The 18,167-nt window shown below is 40.5% G+C and overlaps 1 protein-coding gene across 1 annotated transcript; it reads right to left on the bottom strand.

The window, feature by feature from the left end:
- Positions 1–1,684: 1,684 nt before the first annotated feature.
- Positions 1,685–17,900, bottom strand: LOC311049964 (double-strand break repair protein MRE11-like). Its single transcript, XM_084063927.1, has 20 exons — positions 17,841–17,900; positions 17,266–17,332; positions 16,502–16,634; positions 14,577–14,737; positions 13,500–13,587; positions 12,510–12,651; positions 12,273–12,387; positions 11,415–11,600; positions 9,319–9,490; positions 8,989–9,069; positions 7,750–7,879; positions 7,154–7,257; positions 6,156–6,326; positions 6,003–6,062; positions 5,578–5,749; positions 4,585–4,671; positions 4,330–4,391; positions 4,164–4,228; positions 3,844–3,943; positions 1,685–2,223 (listed from the first exon to the last, which is right to left on the bottom strand). The coding sequence occupies exons 2-20, from the start codon at positions 17,280–17,282 to the stop codon at positions 2,182–2,184; spliced, it is 2,088 nt and encodes a 695-aa protein (XP_083920053.1). The 5' UTR covers positions 17,283–17,332; positions 17,841–17,900; the 3' UTR covers positions 1,685–2,181.
- Between the last annotated feature and the right edge of the window lie 267 nt (positions 17,901–18,167).

Below are 18,167 nucleotides of genomic sequence, written 5' to 3'. Positions count from 1 at the left end.
TAATTATAATGTGTAAAGAATAATTAAGTAAGTAGGGGGAAATTACATCAAGAATCAGGAGATTGCCTTCTTTGCTCTCCTTTTTCAAAAATAGAAACTCAACTGCCCATGAAGCCAAATAGAACACCCAGTCACTATGATATAGCTGTCAGCTACACCTGAACACACTACAACAAGAAATGGATTAATTTGGCCTTCAAATTTGAGTATATTTATCATAATAATAATAAATACAGGACCTGCAGATTAACAGATAAATAACTTAAATTCTAATATGCTCACATGTCATTTGCATCTTGTTAAAGACCAATTCTGATAAATAAAGATAACTCAAAATGGTCCATTTTGAAGGGTTTCATTTACAGAATTACTTCCAAATGTGTTCCAAATATTCCAATGCATTAATCACTTTGGCCCAGAAAATAGCAGATCTACAAGCTCACAAAGTGCCACATCGCGATGCGTTGTGAGGTTGTAAATTGACAATTTTTTAACAAACAAAAAAAAGAAGCACCTATAATGACAAGCAAAGTAAAATGACGGCATGTTGAAAGTGATGTGATGAATTTCCTATAGGACGTATAGCATGGGTCTCCAGCAGAGGGTCCGGGACACCTAGGGGGTCTTCAGAGTTACTACAGGGCGACCGCCAAATCTTTGTGTGAGAGGATCTTTTTTTTACACAGCACTGCAAAGTGTTGTGAGCTAGTACATCAGCTATTTTCGGCAAAGAGGTTTGGTGTAGAGGAAAAAAAAGAGAAGACCAAGTACAGAGTCAAAAGTCAAATTTACTGAGTATTTACTGAGTGAGGCAAGTATTGAGGGTTTAAGTGCTGACTGAAAATACACATGAATCCATGATAATAATAGATCACCAATTTTAACAACCTGCTCAGGGACTAGGCCTACAGATGAAAATGATCTCTTTTCTAACTCTGGCTCATTTACATTGATGTGAAAACTGAAATGTTGATTTCTCCAGTCTCCGTAATGTGCATCGTAAATAACAATAAAATAAAAATCAAACATATTGTATATTCCTATGCCTCATTGTCTTATCATTTGGCTTTCAGTAATGCTGTGCAGTACGTTATCATATTATATTTACAACAGTCGTGTTGGATGTATGATCTGACAAGGACATGAATCTTCCCTGACAGAACAGAATGTTATACTCTTAAAGGGATAGTTCACCCTCAAAATTACTTTTTTCTATCAATTAGTCACCCCATGGAGACTTGAATTCATGGATATTTTTTTATTTTTGTCGCATTCCTAAGCCAATAATTTGATAACCGGCAGCGGTTCCGGTAGGAGACACACTAATCGATAGGAAAAAAGTATTTTTTTGAGTGAACTATCCCCGGACCCCACTTTGAGAACCAGTTGGTTAGAGCATAGTCAAGAAGCACCACTGTACAGCAACTGATCTAACTGGGGGTTAGAGTCCCTCTAGTGTGTGTGTGTGTGTGTGTGTGTGTTGCGCGCATGTAAATTAACATTATCAGCTTAGTATGGGAATATTTCCAGTTTGTCAGACATACTCGAAGAAATACTGCATAGTACTGTCCAATGATACAAGCTAATTTAGATCAAATATCATAGGCTTACAATAGAGATCGTGCCCCTGAGAGGAGAGGGCAACGCAAAAGTGTCAGAGAAACAAAGAGTCCGTTTTGTGAAAAAGAACCATTTATTGATTCCCATCAGAAAATGAGGGTCTAACACAGACCAATAACAAAACAACACTGGTTAGTGTTAACCAAAAACTGCTGGGCATATCACGGGTCAGTTCTACAGTTCTACAGCCAGCAGGTGGTGACAGTGTGAGAGCTGGGGAGGTTTTAGGTCTAAGCAACGTGTCCTAAATAAAAAGAACAATGAGGATCGCACACATCCATTTTCCAATTAAAGGCAGGTGCTGAACTTCAAACTACAAAAATTGTGGACAAAATAAAAGTTTGCACACTGTAGCTCCCTTTCTGCATATTTATTTTTGGTCCACTCAGGTGGTACCAAAATAAATTATGCAAAAAGAGAGCTACAGTGTGCTAAATAAAAATAACCCAAACAAAAAGGTCAAGTGGAACCACTGAGAGCCGCTGTTAACTAGCGAAACATATGTTTGTTTACTTTATAGCTTGTCAGCTAATCAAACCCATCAACAGATTGTATATGTGGTTATCTCCGCGCACGACTTGTGGGACCTTTAAATGGATCGTCCTGGATGATGGAGAGAGGATGAACAAACAGACAGACAGACAAAAAAAGAGAGTAAGAGAAAAAGAAACAATTGCAAAAACAATAGATAACCGAAGTCTGACATCACCGCCACTAGAGGTCACTATCCCCCTTTTTCCATTGAAAATACCATATCACAGGTTTCAATAGCATTGTGTAACTAACTGTGTTCCAAAAAGAAACAAATGAGCCTGGAGATTTTACTAATTTACCCAAAGAGTAAGAAATATCATAAATGACACAGTCACATACCTGACAGAATCGCAGGGCTGATTTGTTGTGGAACACAGTTCTTATATGACGCGATGCCAAGATGACTATGGTATTTTTAAAAGAAAAAATACGTCCGTGCCCCAGGGGACAACGGAGTGACGTCAGGACTTCGATACTCTATTAAGAGTATGACTACTTGGAAATTGGCACACGATTCAGCCGTGCTCTCACTAGCAAGAAGAGACAGCAACATTAATAAGCTTTATTTGTACAGTGATGTTTGTGGGCTACCGTGTTTTTTGGGTTTTTTTTTAAATACTTTTTTGGTGTTTTGTTGATTGTGTTCTGTTCTGTGTTTCTATTTTTGTTGTTTGTGCTTAAATAAAAAAAGAAATTGAATAAATAATAATTATACAACAGGTAGTTCCGACCAAGCAATCTGATTGGTTGAAATAGCTTTCTAGCCGTGCTTCAAACCAGCATCATAGCACGGGCCGAATCACATTAATAAATCACTCCGCGCCTGCTTAGACCATATATCGCACAGCTGTGCTGTAACGTCACGCTGTCCCACGGTATGAAAACAAACAGAGAGTATCCTGACCCACCGCCGCCACCGGAGAACAAACAGCTATGCAAAATGGACTATGTTGTCAATTTTGATTTATTTGGTGGACTTACGGTTGATCAATGGTTAGAAGAGGTCAAGAGGATGAGAAGGAGAACGCGAAACCGATCTACAAGCTCACAACGCGACGCGTTGTGAGCTTGTAGATCGGCTATTTTCGCCGTGCGATACCTTCGTACGACGGAGCATATAGCCTACTGGAATCAGCTGTGTTGTGCCTAAGCTGTGTTGTGCTACAGGGACTATTTTGTCTCAGTCAAATAAACTCTTCTCTTTACAGGGAAACATAATAGCGAAACATTTTTATTATGAATTGCCCCACAATATGAATACATTTGGATGTGTTTTGTTGGTAACTGTTGTATAATCGCAATATTACACTCGAGGGTGTGCTTTACCTTACATTATTGGCACTTCAGTGATGCTGGCGGAACTCGGCTGCGCCTCGTTCCTGACCGCATCACTGGCGTGCCAATAATGACGGTAAAGCACACCCTCTCGTGTAATATTGCTTAATTCAAACAGACATTCTTTAATACATTCCCTGTCAGTCAAAAACATAATAAGGAACCAAGGCAAGCATTCGCGTTTTGCTTTACTTGTAAATAGCACATCGTTAGACATTTTTACCGGATGCATCACTAAATTTACCATTCGATTACTAATTCAAATGGATTCACTTTAATTCATTTTAATCTCTTCACCCCTACTATAACAAAATGCAAAAAACAACAAGAAGTAAATAAAGAAAAACCCCTCACCTCTTCATCATCACTGTCATCAAATGCCACTCCTTTAAAGGACTGGCTCTGGCTCTGACTTCTGGAGGAGAATGAGGACGCTGTGGAGCTCTGGGCCGTTCTAGGGAAGATTGAGAAGATTAGAGCGCACAATACTTATCAGCATACAAACAGGAGAGGCCAAGCAACTTCACACTTTATGCCTGATTTACAGTATACTCAATCTACAAGCTCACAATTCGTCACGCTGCGTACATTTTTGACATTTTGTTGCAGTCCTAACGTGCAACTGCGTATGAATCACCCTTCAGAGAAATTAGTCCAGAAAACAAGAAACATACCTCGGAGTGGGTCGGGTGGCTTTCATTACGGGAAAAGACTCTTCATCAGAGTCATCAATGGTTATCTGGAAAAAGATAAAACAACGGGTGAGACATAAACGGAAACAAATGGAAATGCAGAATAAAAGATGGGGTGTGTGTGTGTCTGCCTTGTGGGTAAACGTACGTCGTCTCCTGCGTAGGACTTGGCCACTCCGGCCCGAGGCGGCCGTTGGGACGCCTGGAATGCTGAAGAGCGATGAAGAAGAACAGAGAAAGAGCGAGATGGAAAATATGGTGATGATATGAAACAGAGCAAGAAATGGAGGAGGGGAAGTCAAGAGTAGGATGAAAAAATTGTTGAAAACATACTAATATTTCCAAGGATTTAGAGTTGAAGCCTGACTAGCACACACGTGCAGGGCACACACCGCTACTGTACCTTCCATGATGTTTCTGGTCTGTGTTGGGGCGGAGGATCTCTGGTTGCGGCCTCTACTGGCTGGCTTTGGTTCAGCGTCAGATGCACCTGGACGGGCAGAACGGGACATGATGAACACCAATTATAATTCATGTCATTGTCTTTCTGTGCTATTCGTTTGTATTAATGTTGCTGTTTTTGTGTGCAGTCTGCCGATCACTCTGCCATGGGTCTTCTTGGCCAAGTTGTTGTTGTACAAGAGACTCTGTTCTCAAGAACTTAGAAAAAGGCACTCACAAATTGCGTTTCAAAACTTTAATGCACTGCAGCAGCAGTCGCAGAAAAAGGGTTGTGTTCCGACGACCCTTCTGGCCTTTGTCAGCATTGGGGCTCAGAAAGGTAGAAATGTGTTAATTTTGTGAGTAGGGGCTATATGTTTAGAATGTCCACAGAAGTCCTGTGTGTTGAGTGCGCTAAGACTTTGTACAATAACTTACCTGCTGAAATTAAGGAAATAAAAAACATAACTATTTATTAAAAACAAGTTAAATTATTTATTATTATTTTATATTAGCTTCTTAAAAAATGGTGGAGAAAAAAAAAACACTCATCTGCCAGTAGACTTGGGTGATGTGCCTCTGCACACTCAAAACTGTGCAAGCTTTCGGTCATAGACCGAAGAAGATATACCTGAAGAAGGTCTATGATATTAACTTCTTAGAAAATATACCAAAAAACTATAAAGTAGCCTACTAATCTGAAGTACTTCAGTTTCTACGACAAATGTCACTGAGCGCGATGGGGCGCCCCGGTGACTCACCTGCTACAGCCTGTACCATATCAAGGCTCAGTCCTGGCCGCAGCCGGCCCGGATTCGAATCCGACCCAAGACGCTTTGCTCTATGTCATTCCCTCTCTTTGTCTCCTACCATTCCTGCCTCTCTACTCACTGTTGTTGTCAAATAAGGCAGAAAATGCCTAAAAATCTTCAAAGAAATGTCAAGAAGAACACACCTCTGCCCCTCCCACCACGACTGCCCCTCCCACCACGGCTGCCCCTCCCTCTGCCTCGTGTAGGGGGTGGGGCCGAACCCTCATCGGAGTCCATCGCGATGTCCAGCCCTTCTGATATGTCCGCAGGCTCCTCCCCCCGCTCCAGACGGTGCGCCTTGGCTCGGTTCATAACCTGAGAGAGGAGAGAGAGAGACAGAGACAGAGACAGAGAGAGAGAGAGAGAGAGTGTGTTAGGGTCATGTCAAGGGCATGCAATCTCAAAATGTCACACGTTGTGACCTTGTAGATCGGCTATTTCCGGTGCGAGACACCTGTGTGCAACTAGCTCAATCATAATGATAACATGATGATCTAAATAGGAGACGATTGCCGGACCCTACTGTGTGCGGGCGTATGGACTGTGCGTTAATGGGTTCATTAATCACCTCTTTGATTTCTTCCTCTTCCTCAGTTGTGTTCTTTTTGGAACCTCTGAACATTTGGATCTGAATAAAAAGATGATAGTATCACGTTAGTCTCACAGCAGTGTTTGCCTACCATGTCTGCCATTCCTCCTGTCCTCCCCTCTCCTCTCCTACCTCTGTGTCGATATCTTGTTCCGAGTTGACTCCTCTGGCCCGTAGGTGTCGCTGCGTCTTGTCCAGCTGGAAGGCGATGAGCTCCTCAATGGCGTCCTTCTCGTCCTTGTCCACGAACTCCTGAATGGCCTTCCCCATGCCTTGTTCCGTAAGCAGGGAGAGCTGCACCTTCTGGAGAGGTGCACATACACACGGTGGTGGCAAGTAACAACTCTAAGAACTGTACGTACATTTTGAGGTACTTTACTTCACTGGTTCTCAAACCTTCTCGTGCCAAGGACACCAAAATTGCTATATATTTGGCCGCGGGCCCCCCCATCTGAAAATGTTTTGTGTCAGGGACCCCCAGAAGAGAAGATTTGTGTTAAAAAAAAACACTTTCAAGATTTTTCTAAACTGTTCAAAAATGGCAGATGTACAAGCTCTCACTTCGTGCCGAGCTGTAAGCTTGTATATCTGCCATTTTTAAATAGACACGGTAACACATTTTGCTGGGGACCCGCCGGAACCCCTCCAAGGACCCCCCACTTTGAGAACCACTGCTTTACTTTACTTTACTTATTTGTATCTTTTAATACTTAATACTTCTTCTCAGAGGCTAATACTGTAGTTTTTACTCCACTACAATATTGACAGCTTTAGTAACTAGTCACTTTGCAGACGTAGATTATTAATACAAAACATGCCATGAAGACATGTATTAATGTATGTATACACATGTATGTACGTTAACTACGTGCAGCCATGATTAAATGCAAGTGCTTGAGTTGGGAAGCGCTCGTTTTAAACCACTCGACGTCCTGCACGTGTGCAGTTTCAAAACAGGTGGTAGGCAGGGCGTTGAGTGATTTAAAGAGACAAAGAGGATGACACATTGGTGAGTTTATTGTCGTTTAATAGAGCCAGATAGGACTTTTCCATTTCCTGAATGCGGTTGTCAATGGAGGGTATTGTAACTTTAGATGCGGCTAGCATCTAAGTTGCTAGGGGTTTCATACCTTTTCAGCTGTCTCAAAGTATTGTTGGACAAGGTCCTCCACTCGCAGACCCTCCACTGCAGTGTTTCTTAACACCTGGCTGTAGTCAATGTTAGGCGACTCATCTACGGTACATATACAATGAAATACAATGTTAGCCTTGTCTACAGTACAGATCGCCGCTGTTGGATGGAAACCTCACATGTCCGAAACTGTTACTTTTCAGGATTCAAATTCTAAAATAGCAAAAGTAGCAGATCTACAAGCTCAAGGTTGTGGATCTGCTACTTTTTATGTTTTTGTTGTAGTACGATCAACAAAAAGGTAGAATATGGAGATAGGAGGTTTCTGCCCGACAGCAACGATACACAATGAAATACAATGTTAGCCTTTTCTTCAGTAAATATACAGTACAGTGAGTAACAATGCTAGCCTCATATACAGCACAGTAAAGCCTTATTTATACTTTGTCATATGACGGTGTTGCATGTGACTGTGTGACACCGGTGTACGATGGAGAGTAAGTTAGGCTTAAGTGAATAACAAAAGCCAAACAGCTTGCAAATACAGGCCAAATGCAAAAGTGGATTTGTGATCAACATTTTTTGAATTTAGACCTTTGATGCCCTCCTTTTTTTCACGTTGTCTGAGGAAGTTAACGACATCTTTGGGGTTGGCCACGTGGTCGACAAACTTCTGACTGAAACGAGATGTATTGAAGGTCTCGAACCCTCCACTGTAGTCCACCTGGGAACAAAAATGATTAAAGCTATTTGGATGTTTATTATAGATGTTTGTGAAAATAAATACACCTGTTAAACTGTATTATATTCTGACGATGCTATTATGGTGCAAAATAATTGCCAGAAGACTGTAGTTAAGTAGTGTGCTCATAGAAATCAATTAACACCAAACCCATACAAGTTCAATGCACAGCACTTAAACCCTACAGTATATACAGTACTTTGCTGTACTGTCAAATCGTCAAATAGCTGATCTGTAATTTTCGCTGAATGTTTACCTATTTTCGCCTAATTGTGCTCCATGTTCGCCGACATGCCCAGAATAGGGACGCTAGGGTTCATGTGGTTAAAGCTGCAATGCTAAAACATTGCAACATTACGATTTTGTCATGTGATTTTAAATAACTGTATACCTTTCAACCCCTACAGTAACTCATGTACAGTTCACCAGTGAACTGGAGAAGAGAGCTAAAGTCCATTGACTTTGCTTGATTGGCTGTTAGATGGAGTAAAACATACCTGTAAACACAGTTTAACAAATAACTTTACAAATACAGTAACTAACTCCTACGCATGAAGTTGGACTTTGTTCCACTGTCAAACATCTCTGCCCAAAGAGGAAGTAAACTAACCAGTGCTGATTGTTGTGTGTTATTTTCCTTTACAACATTGAATGGATCAATGAATAAATGAATACATAAATAAACAAATGAATTGCTGCATGCCACTCCCCATCTCTCCCCCCCCCCCCCTTTTTTTTCTACCTCTAGTACATATATAGGTTATACAGTATATTATATATACACGGTAAGGTATATTATATAATAATAATTTGGTCCCCACTTCTTTGGGGTAGTTTTTGTCACAGTACATTTGCACATCATGGAAATGTGTCCTCTGCATTTAACCCATCCTAACCATTTGGAGGAGTGTGAAAGTGCCATTAATGCAGTGGACTGGTGGGGGGGTACAACAACTGGGGACCTTCTGTTTCCCAGGCCTCTCTAAGTGTTATCATTTGTTATCAGTTTAGCCTTATATCCTGACTGTACCACGTGCAGTTTACATTTTTGTAAACTGCAAATAAAGTATTCAATCAATTATATATCTTACTCTGAGGCGAATCAGAGGTTTCTCTGGAGTGAGAGGACTGCCCAGTCGGTCTCTTTCAGCTTCCTCTAGCATCTCCATCACCTGTGAGACATGAAGAGAGTTGAAAAAATGCAGCTTGAACAGATGTGTGAACAAAGGAATTTCACTATTATGCACCAGTACACAAGATGTAACAAAAAAGAAACGTTTCTTTCTCTCTCTCTTTCTCTCTGTGTGTGTGTGTGTGTGTGTGTGTGTGTGTGTGTGTGTGTGTGTGTGTGTGTGTGTGTGTGTGTGTGTGTGTGTGTGTGTGTGTGTGTGTGTGTGTGTGTGTGTGTGTGTGTGTGTGACCTTGGCTTGGCAGAAGTCCGCCACTTTCTTTGTGACCTGGGGAGTATCAGGAGTGAAAAGGTCTTGGTGGTCGGCCAACACCACGTCCTGGAAGAAGAACTGACGCACTGTCTTCAGTGGAATCTTCTGCAGGTTCATCTTACGGCCCTTCACCCTCAGCAGCCCTATGTGTCTGGATCAACACACAACATACTGCTATACTTAGGGCTGTCACAATTATGAAACATTTTTACTTGACGAGTGCGATTAACGATTTCATTGTGTTTTTGTCGTTGAACACTGAACATATGCATACAAATTTGTATGTTCACATATTACATTTCTGTTTGGCTTTTAGGCTTTGAAGTTGCACAGGACAGATATGACAAATAGCCTAAATATACAAAGAAATTACTGTCATGTTTCATAACTTTATACTTAAAAAAAACATTTATAGTGGGAATAGCTGATCTACAAGCTCACAATGCGTTGCATCGCGACGTGTTGTGAGCTTGTAGATCTGCTATTTCCAATATTTTTCAAATTTTTGGAAAAAATATATATAACATGGAAACGATTATGACGATTATGCAAAAATAATTGCGATTAACTCATCACATGTTGTGTAACACCATTGCATGACTAAGTATGAAATAATATTAATTGGTTATTCACACTAATTGTTGTAGTCAATATACAGTATAGTCAATTGTTGACTTATACGTGCTGACTGAAGACCGATACGTAATCGATAGATTAATCACAAAATAATTGATAGCTGCAACACCACATCCACACAACACACTGCTACATGTCCCAGACCAGGACATACACGCAACATTGACACTCTTAAAGGAACACGTTGCCCATTTTCAGCCATATTTCCATTCATTGCCAATGTTTGTCTGCATCTCTGTAGCAACCTAGTGTATTACTGCCACCCAGTGGCGTGTCAGAAGAACTATAGGCAGAGTTTCAACTGTATGTAGCTGGGGACCGCTGACCAAAAATGAAGGAATAACCTGACCAACTGATACAATTGATACATGGACGTTCGACCAAAGATAATCTATAACAAAGATGATGCCGATGCATTACAAGCCGCAACAATGTTATGGAATGGTATGAACTTCCTGTCTCCTGAATGGGAGCGATGGCCATTTGCCAACTCGCCTATCTACCCTTATCTTCCCCTGAAGATATGTGGCAAGTGAAAAATGACTCCAATGTTTACTTGGGTGACTATGAGGCGAAAGAATTGGTCATACTTTAATCTGTATTCACGTTCATTTGTCCCATTGGAGTGCATAGACTCAGGACCTGCCACTGGGGGTGGGGTAGTGGTGAAACCCATGTGACACAGATACAGGGAATTGCACTCACATTAAGTGCACAGTCTTGGCTTGCGTTCCAATTTCTTTCTCCCTGCCGGACTCATGGTTTAAAGCAAAATAGAATCTCAAGACTGAAAACTTAGGCCAAGTCCCAATCTGTGATTTGTGAAACAGAGTGTTTCCTAACCAATTAGCACCATATGTAGAATTGTGATGTTTTGTTTATATTTTTTCTAAACCTAATAGATTTATACAAGTAAAACGCGTAGTAAAAAGTAAAAAAAAAAAAAAAAAAAAAAAAACCAAAAATTCTGCGTTAAAAGGAGCATCTGAGAAAAATACAAATTCACAAAAAAAAAATGGAATGTTTTTGAACAATTTAACAAAGTGTTTGAAGTGCCTGTTTCACCCACTTCCGGGGGGCGGAGCCAAAATCCGAGGCCGAAGTATTTGTTCGTAGACCCCCACTTAGGGGGGGTAGAAAAAGTATGGGAGCGATTCGGGCACTTTTCATTTAACATGGGGTTTCAATGGGGAGTTTTTAGGAGCGTTCTCCGGGGCGTGGCTTCCGGGGGAAGGGGCGGGCTAACGCAACATTGACAGGTATGTTCAGTTTTCAAAGACCTTTCATTTGATGTATGGTACGTCTATATTGGACATTTACTTGGCTGCACACAGGCAGTGCACACATACTGCACACAGAGAGACAGACACACAACCCGAGCACGGTTTCATAGTAGGCTCCACTTGCGTGTGTGTGTGTGTGTGTGTGTGTGTGTGTACTTCTTGGCGGCCTCTCCAGGGGACAGGGACGTGGCCACGGAGCTGCCGGGCTGTGTGACGTAGAACAGCTTCTGTTCGTTCCTGGTGGGGTTGATCAGACACTCGTGTTCATGACCCCACACCACCAGGTCCAGGAAGTCGTCCAGAAACTGCTCTGGGATGTGGTTAGTCTTACCATGTGCAGCTCTGCAACAAGACACAAAATGTCAAAACTTAGATTTAAAAACAATGACTTATTTTTTATACTAAATCCATACTCAACGACAGGGACTGGCGTTTGAAGATAATGTTGATGCCATCAGCATACTGATATTTTCTGTATTTTTCATTAGTTTTTATTTACAGGTTTATTTTTTTACAGGGACAGAGCAGATTGAGTGTCATTACAGCAAATGTGCCAGTAATAGCAAACTGGCTAGTTCTTGAAAAAGACAAATACTTCTGACCTACTCTGCCCTACAAAGCCAAAGAGCAGTAACTATGAAAACAAATAATCAATGAAAAATGGGGTTAAACATGATTCAACTCGTCAGCCAAATGAGATATCGGCATATAAGTGATATTACACTAATTTTACATCTGTTCTTGAGGTAATTGTTTATCCCCCAAAATCACGAAGGCTAATTTGACCTTTGGGATACACAAATAAGTCGGTGTGTCCAAAAACGTAGTTACTGCACTTTGGCTTTGTAGCATATGCGCGCGCACACACACACACACACACACACACACACACACACACACACACACACACACACACACACACACACACACACACACACACACACACACACACACACACACACACACACACACACACACACACACACACACACACACACACACACACACACCTACCTGTTCTGGTGGATGGTGAAGAGATTAAACCATTCGTCCTGGTCTTCTTTGGGTCGAAGCATCGTTACCTGGTTGTTGACAAACATTCTATATAGGCGCTCATCAGGGATGGAGCCTAACCACAAAAAAACACAGACACACACATACACAAGGTTACAAACCTTAGTCCAAAGTCATGCTTTAGGATTTTTTAGCAGGGTACCACACCTCGACCTCCGCTCTCCTCCAGACACCTACCAATCCCATATAAGGCCAGCTTGGTGCTGCCTTTCTGCATGAGGATGGGACTAATCTCTATCTTCTCCACCGAGTGGTTCCGTCCAAAGTGGTTGAGGAGGCCGCAAGAGCTGAGCACATCCAACGCACACAGACCTTCAGCCTAGTGGACAGAAAACACGAAAAGAAGACCATTACACAACATGAGCATACAACACCACCGGCTTTCAACGTCAGCTCCAAGGGGTCCAAACAGACCCCTTACATGTCTGTAACTCTGAGACTGTACAAATGGAACTCACCGGACCCCATAATTTGTACACTCTCAAGAGTTTAATTATCACTGAGGACTTTACAGTGTAGATTGGGGTCCCAGGGACACACATTTTTATCAAATGGGCGTCTGTGTCCCAATGCTTATCAAAACTGGGGGTCCTTGCAATTCAAAAGGTTCCGAATCACTGGCCTATACAGTATATTCAGGAAATGCACACGGCCACATAGGAAGTAATTGTCAGCATGCAGCTCTAATTAATGGCCCAGCAGATGTGCCATTTCCCGTCCTGCTGGCTGCAGAAACATTTTTACTCCATTCAAGTAAATGAGGTTTTGGCCATACTTTTATACTTGATTTTATTACCATAGTAAACATTTTCATTAATACTTTGTTTTAAATCGCTAGTTGAAAGTCTTTCTTTTCAATTATCATGCGTTTAGTAAATTATGGTCCCATTCATTTTTAAACGAATGATAAAGTAGGGTATGTTTCTAAGGCTTCTACTGGTTCTACTGAGTGAAGACCCACCCTCGCTGCGGTTGCAGCCAATAGCAGTTTCCAGTTGCTTAGCCCTTTTGGGACCGGAACTTCCAATATGGTGCATTTGAATTTGCAGGAAAAACTAGCTTCAAAACTGGTCTGTAGAAACCAATGGATCACGTGACATGTTCCCTTCGTCCATGTTTTTTTTACAGTCTATGGTCTAACCCCACTTTGTGCGACCAGAGACTCACCCCAGACGGGTCGTCATGGTTTCCATGGACACTGAACACAGGGATGGAGATGTTAAGGTTCTCATCCTGATAGTTCACCCAGGGGAACCTACACATGAACAAAACATCAGGATGACATCTGCATTCAACATGAACACCGTTGTTGGCTTATGAATATGGACGCTTGGGGTTCAAGAAATAAGTGGTCTAACAGCAGTGTAAGTTTTGACAGCAAACTTTTGATTTAGCTACAGTCATAGTCTTTTGAATACAATTCTGTTTAGTTTTAGTGAGATTTTAGCCATCTGAAATTCTTTACTTTTAGTCTAGTTTTAGTTGACTAAATATCATACGATTTTAGTCTGCACCGAGTGCCGCTCTATGAGCTTGTAAATGTTTGCAAATCTTTTAATATATATATATATATATATGTTTTAAAGCAATTATTTTTTTTACTCCGATCTGTGCTTCTGGGGGTCCCTGGAACAACATAATTTGAGATGGAGCACCAGTGATATAGCAACATACTATTAGGATTTAGAAAACATTTTCGTCTCCGCCAGGAGACTATGTTTTCGTTCTCGTCCTTCCGTGTGTCCACCAAGCTAACATTCGTCAAGCTTCACATGACACGTGACAATATGTTGAAAGGGTGTGCTTTGATTGGCTAGCGAGACGCATGATGAAATAGAGTCCTATAAATAGATGTGTCACTTCAAAAGATCATTTATATCTTTTGAAGTGAGGTAAGACAGGATTAATCAGGAACAGTACTGGCGGAGACCTGTGCTCCGAGGAGCACATTTTCTAGTTAGATATGTATTTGGCTGCGGACCCCCATCTGAAAATATTTTGTTCCAGAAGCAAAGATTTGAGTTACAAATGTTCACTTTAAAAATATATACTATATTCAAAGATTTGCACACATTTTCACAATTTCTTTAAAAGAAATGGCAGATCTACAAGCGAGTGCCGCGCTATGAGCTTGCAGATCTGCTATTTTTGAATAGCCAAAGAAATCAAAAACAGATGCGTTCCCGGTCTTAATGGATTAACAGGGATAACACATGCACACACACAAGAGGACTCAGGACTAACTGGCTGTTGCTGAAGTTGACAGCCTGGTCACTGATGATGTTGAAGCGGATGGGAGAGTCCCCCATGCAGTACTGTCTGAACTGACTGATGCAGGTGTTGAGACAGCGCCGGGACGGCTTGTTGTGATGGAACAGATCTCCTCCCAGTAGGATGAAATCCACCTGCAGAAAGAGAAGCACAACAAATTAGTAGTGCTGTCACGATTATGGCATTTTTACATGACGATTAATTGTCACACAAATACTTGTGATTAACGATTTAATTGAGTTACTGTTTTTGTTTCGTTGAACACTGGAACATACGAATACATTTTTCATTTTTGTTTGGCTTTTAGGCTTTGGAGTTGCACAGGCCAGATATGACAAATAACCTAAATATACAAAGAAACGACTTGACATATTTAATAACTTTAGCCGATCTACAAGCTCACAACGCATCGTAGATCGGCTATTTCCACTATTTTCTTTTTTTTATGTTTGTCAACATGGGAACGATTATGACGATTATGCTAAATAATTGAGATTATCTCAAATAATTAGGCAATTCTGTAACAAATGTGACAGGCCTAAACAATAGTTTTCATAAAGGTAGATTCTGAAGCTCCTGAAAGAATCATTTATATTCTACGAGGGATGTCAATATTGTGCCACAAAATATCGTGTTATATTAAAATGTGACACGATATGTAACGTCGAGAAGAAAGAGAATATTTTTTTATATTTGTTTAACCATTTATACTTCGTTGACCATGGGTCCCCCAGGGGTCCATCCTTATCCCTCCTTCTTTCCCTCTCTACACCAAATCTCTTTGCCAAAAGAATAAAAGATCTAACAGCTCATAAATTGCGTTGTTAACCTATTATGACATGGACAGAACAGGGACGCTAGGGTTCATAATGCTTAATTCATTAATTCATTTAATATTATTATTATTATTTATTTTGCTGGTGAAAGTTACAGGAGTGCATAATGCATATGGCATGTGAGATATGTAATGTAAGCTTCTAAACACAGCAATCATTGTTTAGTTAGCACAGACAAAGATACACAGATACACATAGAAGTAGAGATGTACCGAGGTCGATTCCGATAACTTGCGTACTGGTCGATAGCGAGTAGGCCTACCGATCCAATACCAATATAATATGTGTAATTTAAAAAATAAATAATCTAGGACAGTGGTTCTCAGAGTGAGGTCCAGGTTCCAAATGGCCCCTCACAGGTCTTTTAACTCTGAGAGTGTACAAATGGAACATTTTTAGTTCACTCTCAAGAATTATGGGGGTTCTTGAAATTCAAAAGTTTAAGAACCACTGATCTAGGAATAAACAACATTTCCATTAATAATTGTTAAAGTGCAGCTACAAGTTAGTAAAATAATAATGTAAATAGTACAGTAAGAGTATAAAACGGCAATGCAACGTCAAATGAAGCATTCAAAAGACAAAATAATTGATGACTGTAAATGACATATCATCACGTGATGAATCACGTGGTATCGGAATGGCACAGACTGGCATACTCGCCGACAATGGTGGAAAGTAATTAAGTACATGTACACAAGTACTGTACTTAAGTAAAGTTTTTAGGTATTTGTACTTTACTTGAGTATTTCCAATTTCCAATACTTTAACTTCTACTCCACTACACCTCAGAGGTAAATATTGTACATTTACTCCACTACATTTGTTTGAAAAAACGTTAGTTACTAGTTACTTTGTCGATTTTCATTATTATTACAAAACATACATTAACAACTTCAGCCCTATATACATTTTGGCCATTTGAAAATAGCCGATCTAAAAGCTCACAATGCGTCGCGATGCGACGCATTGTGAGCTTGTAGATCTGCTATTTTCAAAAGAGTTTTAGGCAGTTTTTACGAACCAGTATCAGTATCGAAACAACTCTACATAGAAGTATACCTCATGTGTTTTGGCACATTGAAGGATCTCCTCCATAGCGGAGAAACTGTCGTTGCCACGGATAGCATCCTTCTCCAGGTAACCGAGATGAATGTCTGTAGCAATCAGGATCTTGAAGGTATCCTCATCATCTCTATTAAGGTAAAACAAAAAGGTTCAGTTAGACAGTCATTTAACTAATCGAGCGATCGCTGCAGTTACAACCTTAATAGAACCACACGTTTACTAGATCAAATGGATCTGATGGCAAATATCAGTGACAGTAATTCAAATGTCACATTTCATTGGAGATAATCGAAAGGTGAAGATTCATGTACTGTTGACAGTTTGTTTGTACCTTTCACCTATATTTTATCATACTTCTTATTTATTGAATTGAATTGAATTAAACTAAGCAGAAGGGGGGCAAGGGGGAAGAGAGATCAATAAAAAAAAAAAAAGAATAATCTACATATTTACACATACCTGAGGTAAGACATAAGGTGCGTGAGCATAGCAGCAGATATATTTATTCAATAGTAATGTATTTATTATACTAACCTTGAACTAAGTCAAGTCCATTTTCATTATTATTTTTTAAAACTTTAATACATTTTTATCCATTAGTTGTATTCCTCTACTCCTACCTCCACCTGATGGGTTTTTCTTGCTACTCTGAACAGTGATGATGACACCTTCGCGATCAACTAAAGGTCTATCTATCTTTCTCATTTAAGAAAATGGTAAGACAGACTTTCATTCAAATAAATCAAAACCAAACTCACAAGGCTTCTGAGGACATGTTGAATGGAACAGACAGACAGACTCTACACGGTGAACACTGGATGTCTCCTGCACAGATTCATGTAAATATAAACAATGAAGGAAAGTCACACCATATGATATCATATCAGGCCTATTAGTCGTCTACAAGCTTTTGATTGATTGAATACTTTATTAACAGTTTGCAAAAAAAAGTACAATGGTAGGTGCTAAAAGGATAACACAAAAAGCCCAAAGGGCTTATTTCCATTGTATTCCTGTATATTCAATTCATCGTTACACAAAGCATGGTTGAGTAAACATAAAGTAGTAAAGTAAAAAAGGTAAAAACACTGTTGGGTTGGGTCTCAAACTATTTACACTTGTCATGATTGACTCATGCACAACAGACAACAGACAACAGTGCATGTTAGCTTGCTGTTAAGCTAAAAACAAGCATGCCATGCACGTTAGAGAGCCTACTTACAACAGCTGACATTATTAGCTACATTAAGCTGTTATCTTGATTTAGGCCATCAGAAACACATGTATTTTACATCACAGTTATGGATAAAATGTCAGAGATAAATCATCCTACCCTCGTTTCCCTCGATAGACACAGAGCGCCCCTACCCACTGTACTGACTCCTCCCACGGTGAAAGTTCCCCGCGAGTCTCTCTCTGCAAACCGTGTGCCCACCCCGCCCCCCTACAGCAGCGACATGGGTGTTGTAGTTCTGTGAGAGGAAGGTCTCCGTACGTTAGCATAGTTCCGGCCCGGAATAAAGAACTACTCTTCCGGTCAAACCAAGTGGGTGCGTTTGCTCTGCGTTTACATGTAGCCATGGATCACAAGACCTGTCATGTGTCCGTCATGACCGTCTTGGAGGATCTTCAAAATAGTGTTTGCACTTTATGTCTTTTT

The sequence above is a fragment of the Gymnoscopelus microlampas genome (genome assembly GCF_963454915.1).
Source record: "Gymnoscopelus microlampas genome assembly, chromosome: 8".
Taxonomy (NCBI): Eukaryota; Metazoa; Chordata; class Actinopteri; order Myctophiformes; family Myctophidae; genus Gymnoscopelus; species Gymnoscopelus microlampas.
Note: the sequence above shows the minus strand (reverse complement) of the source record. Positions and strands in the feature narration are given on the sequence as shown.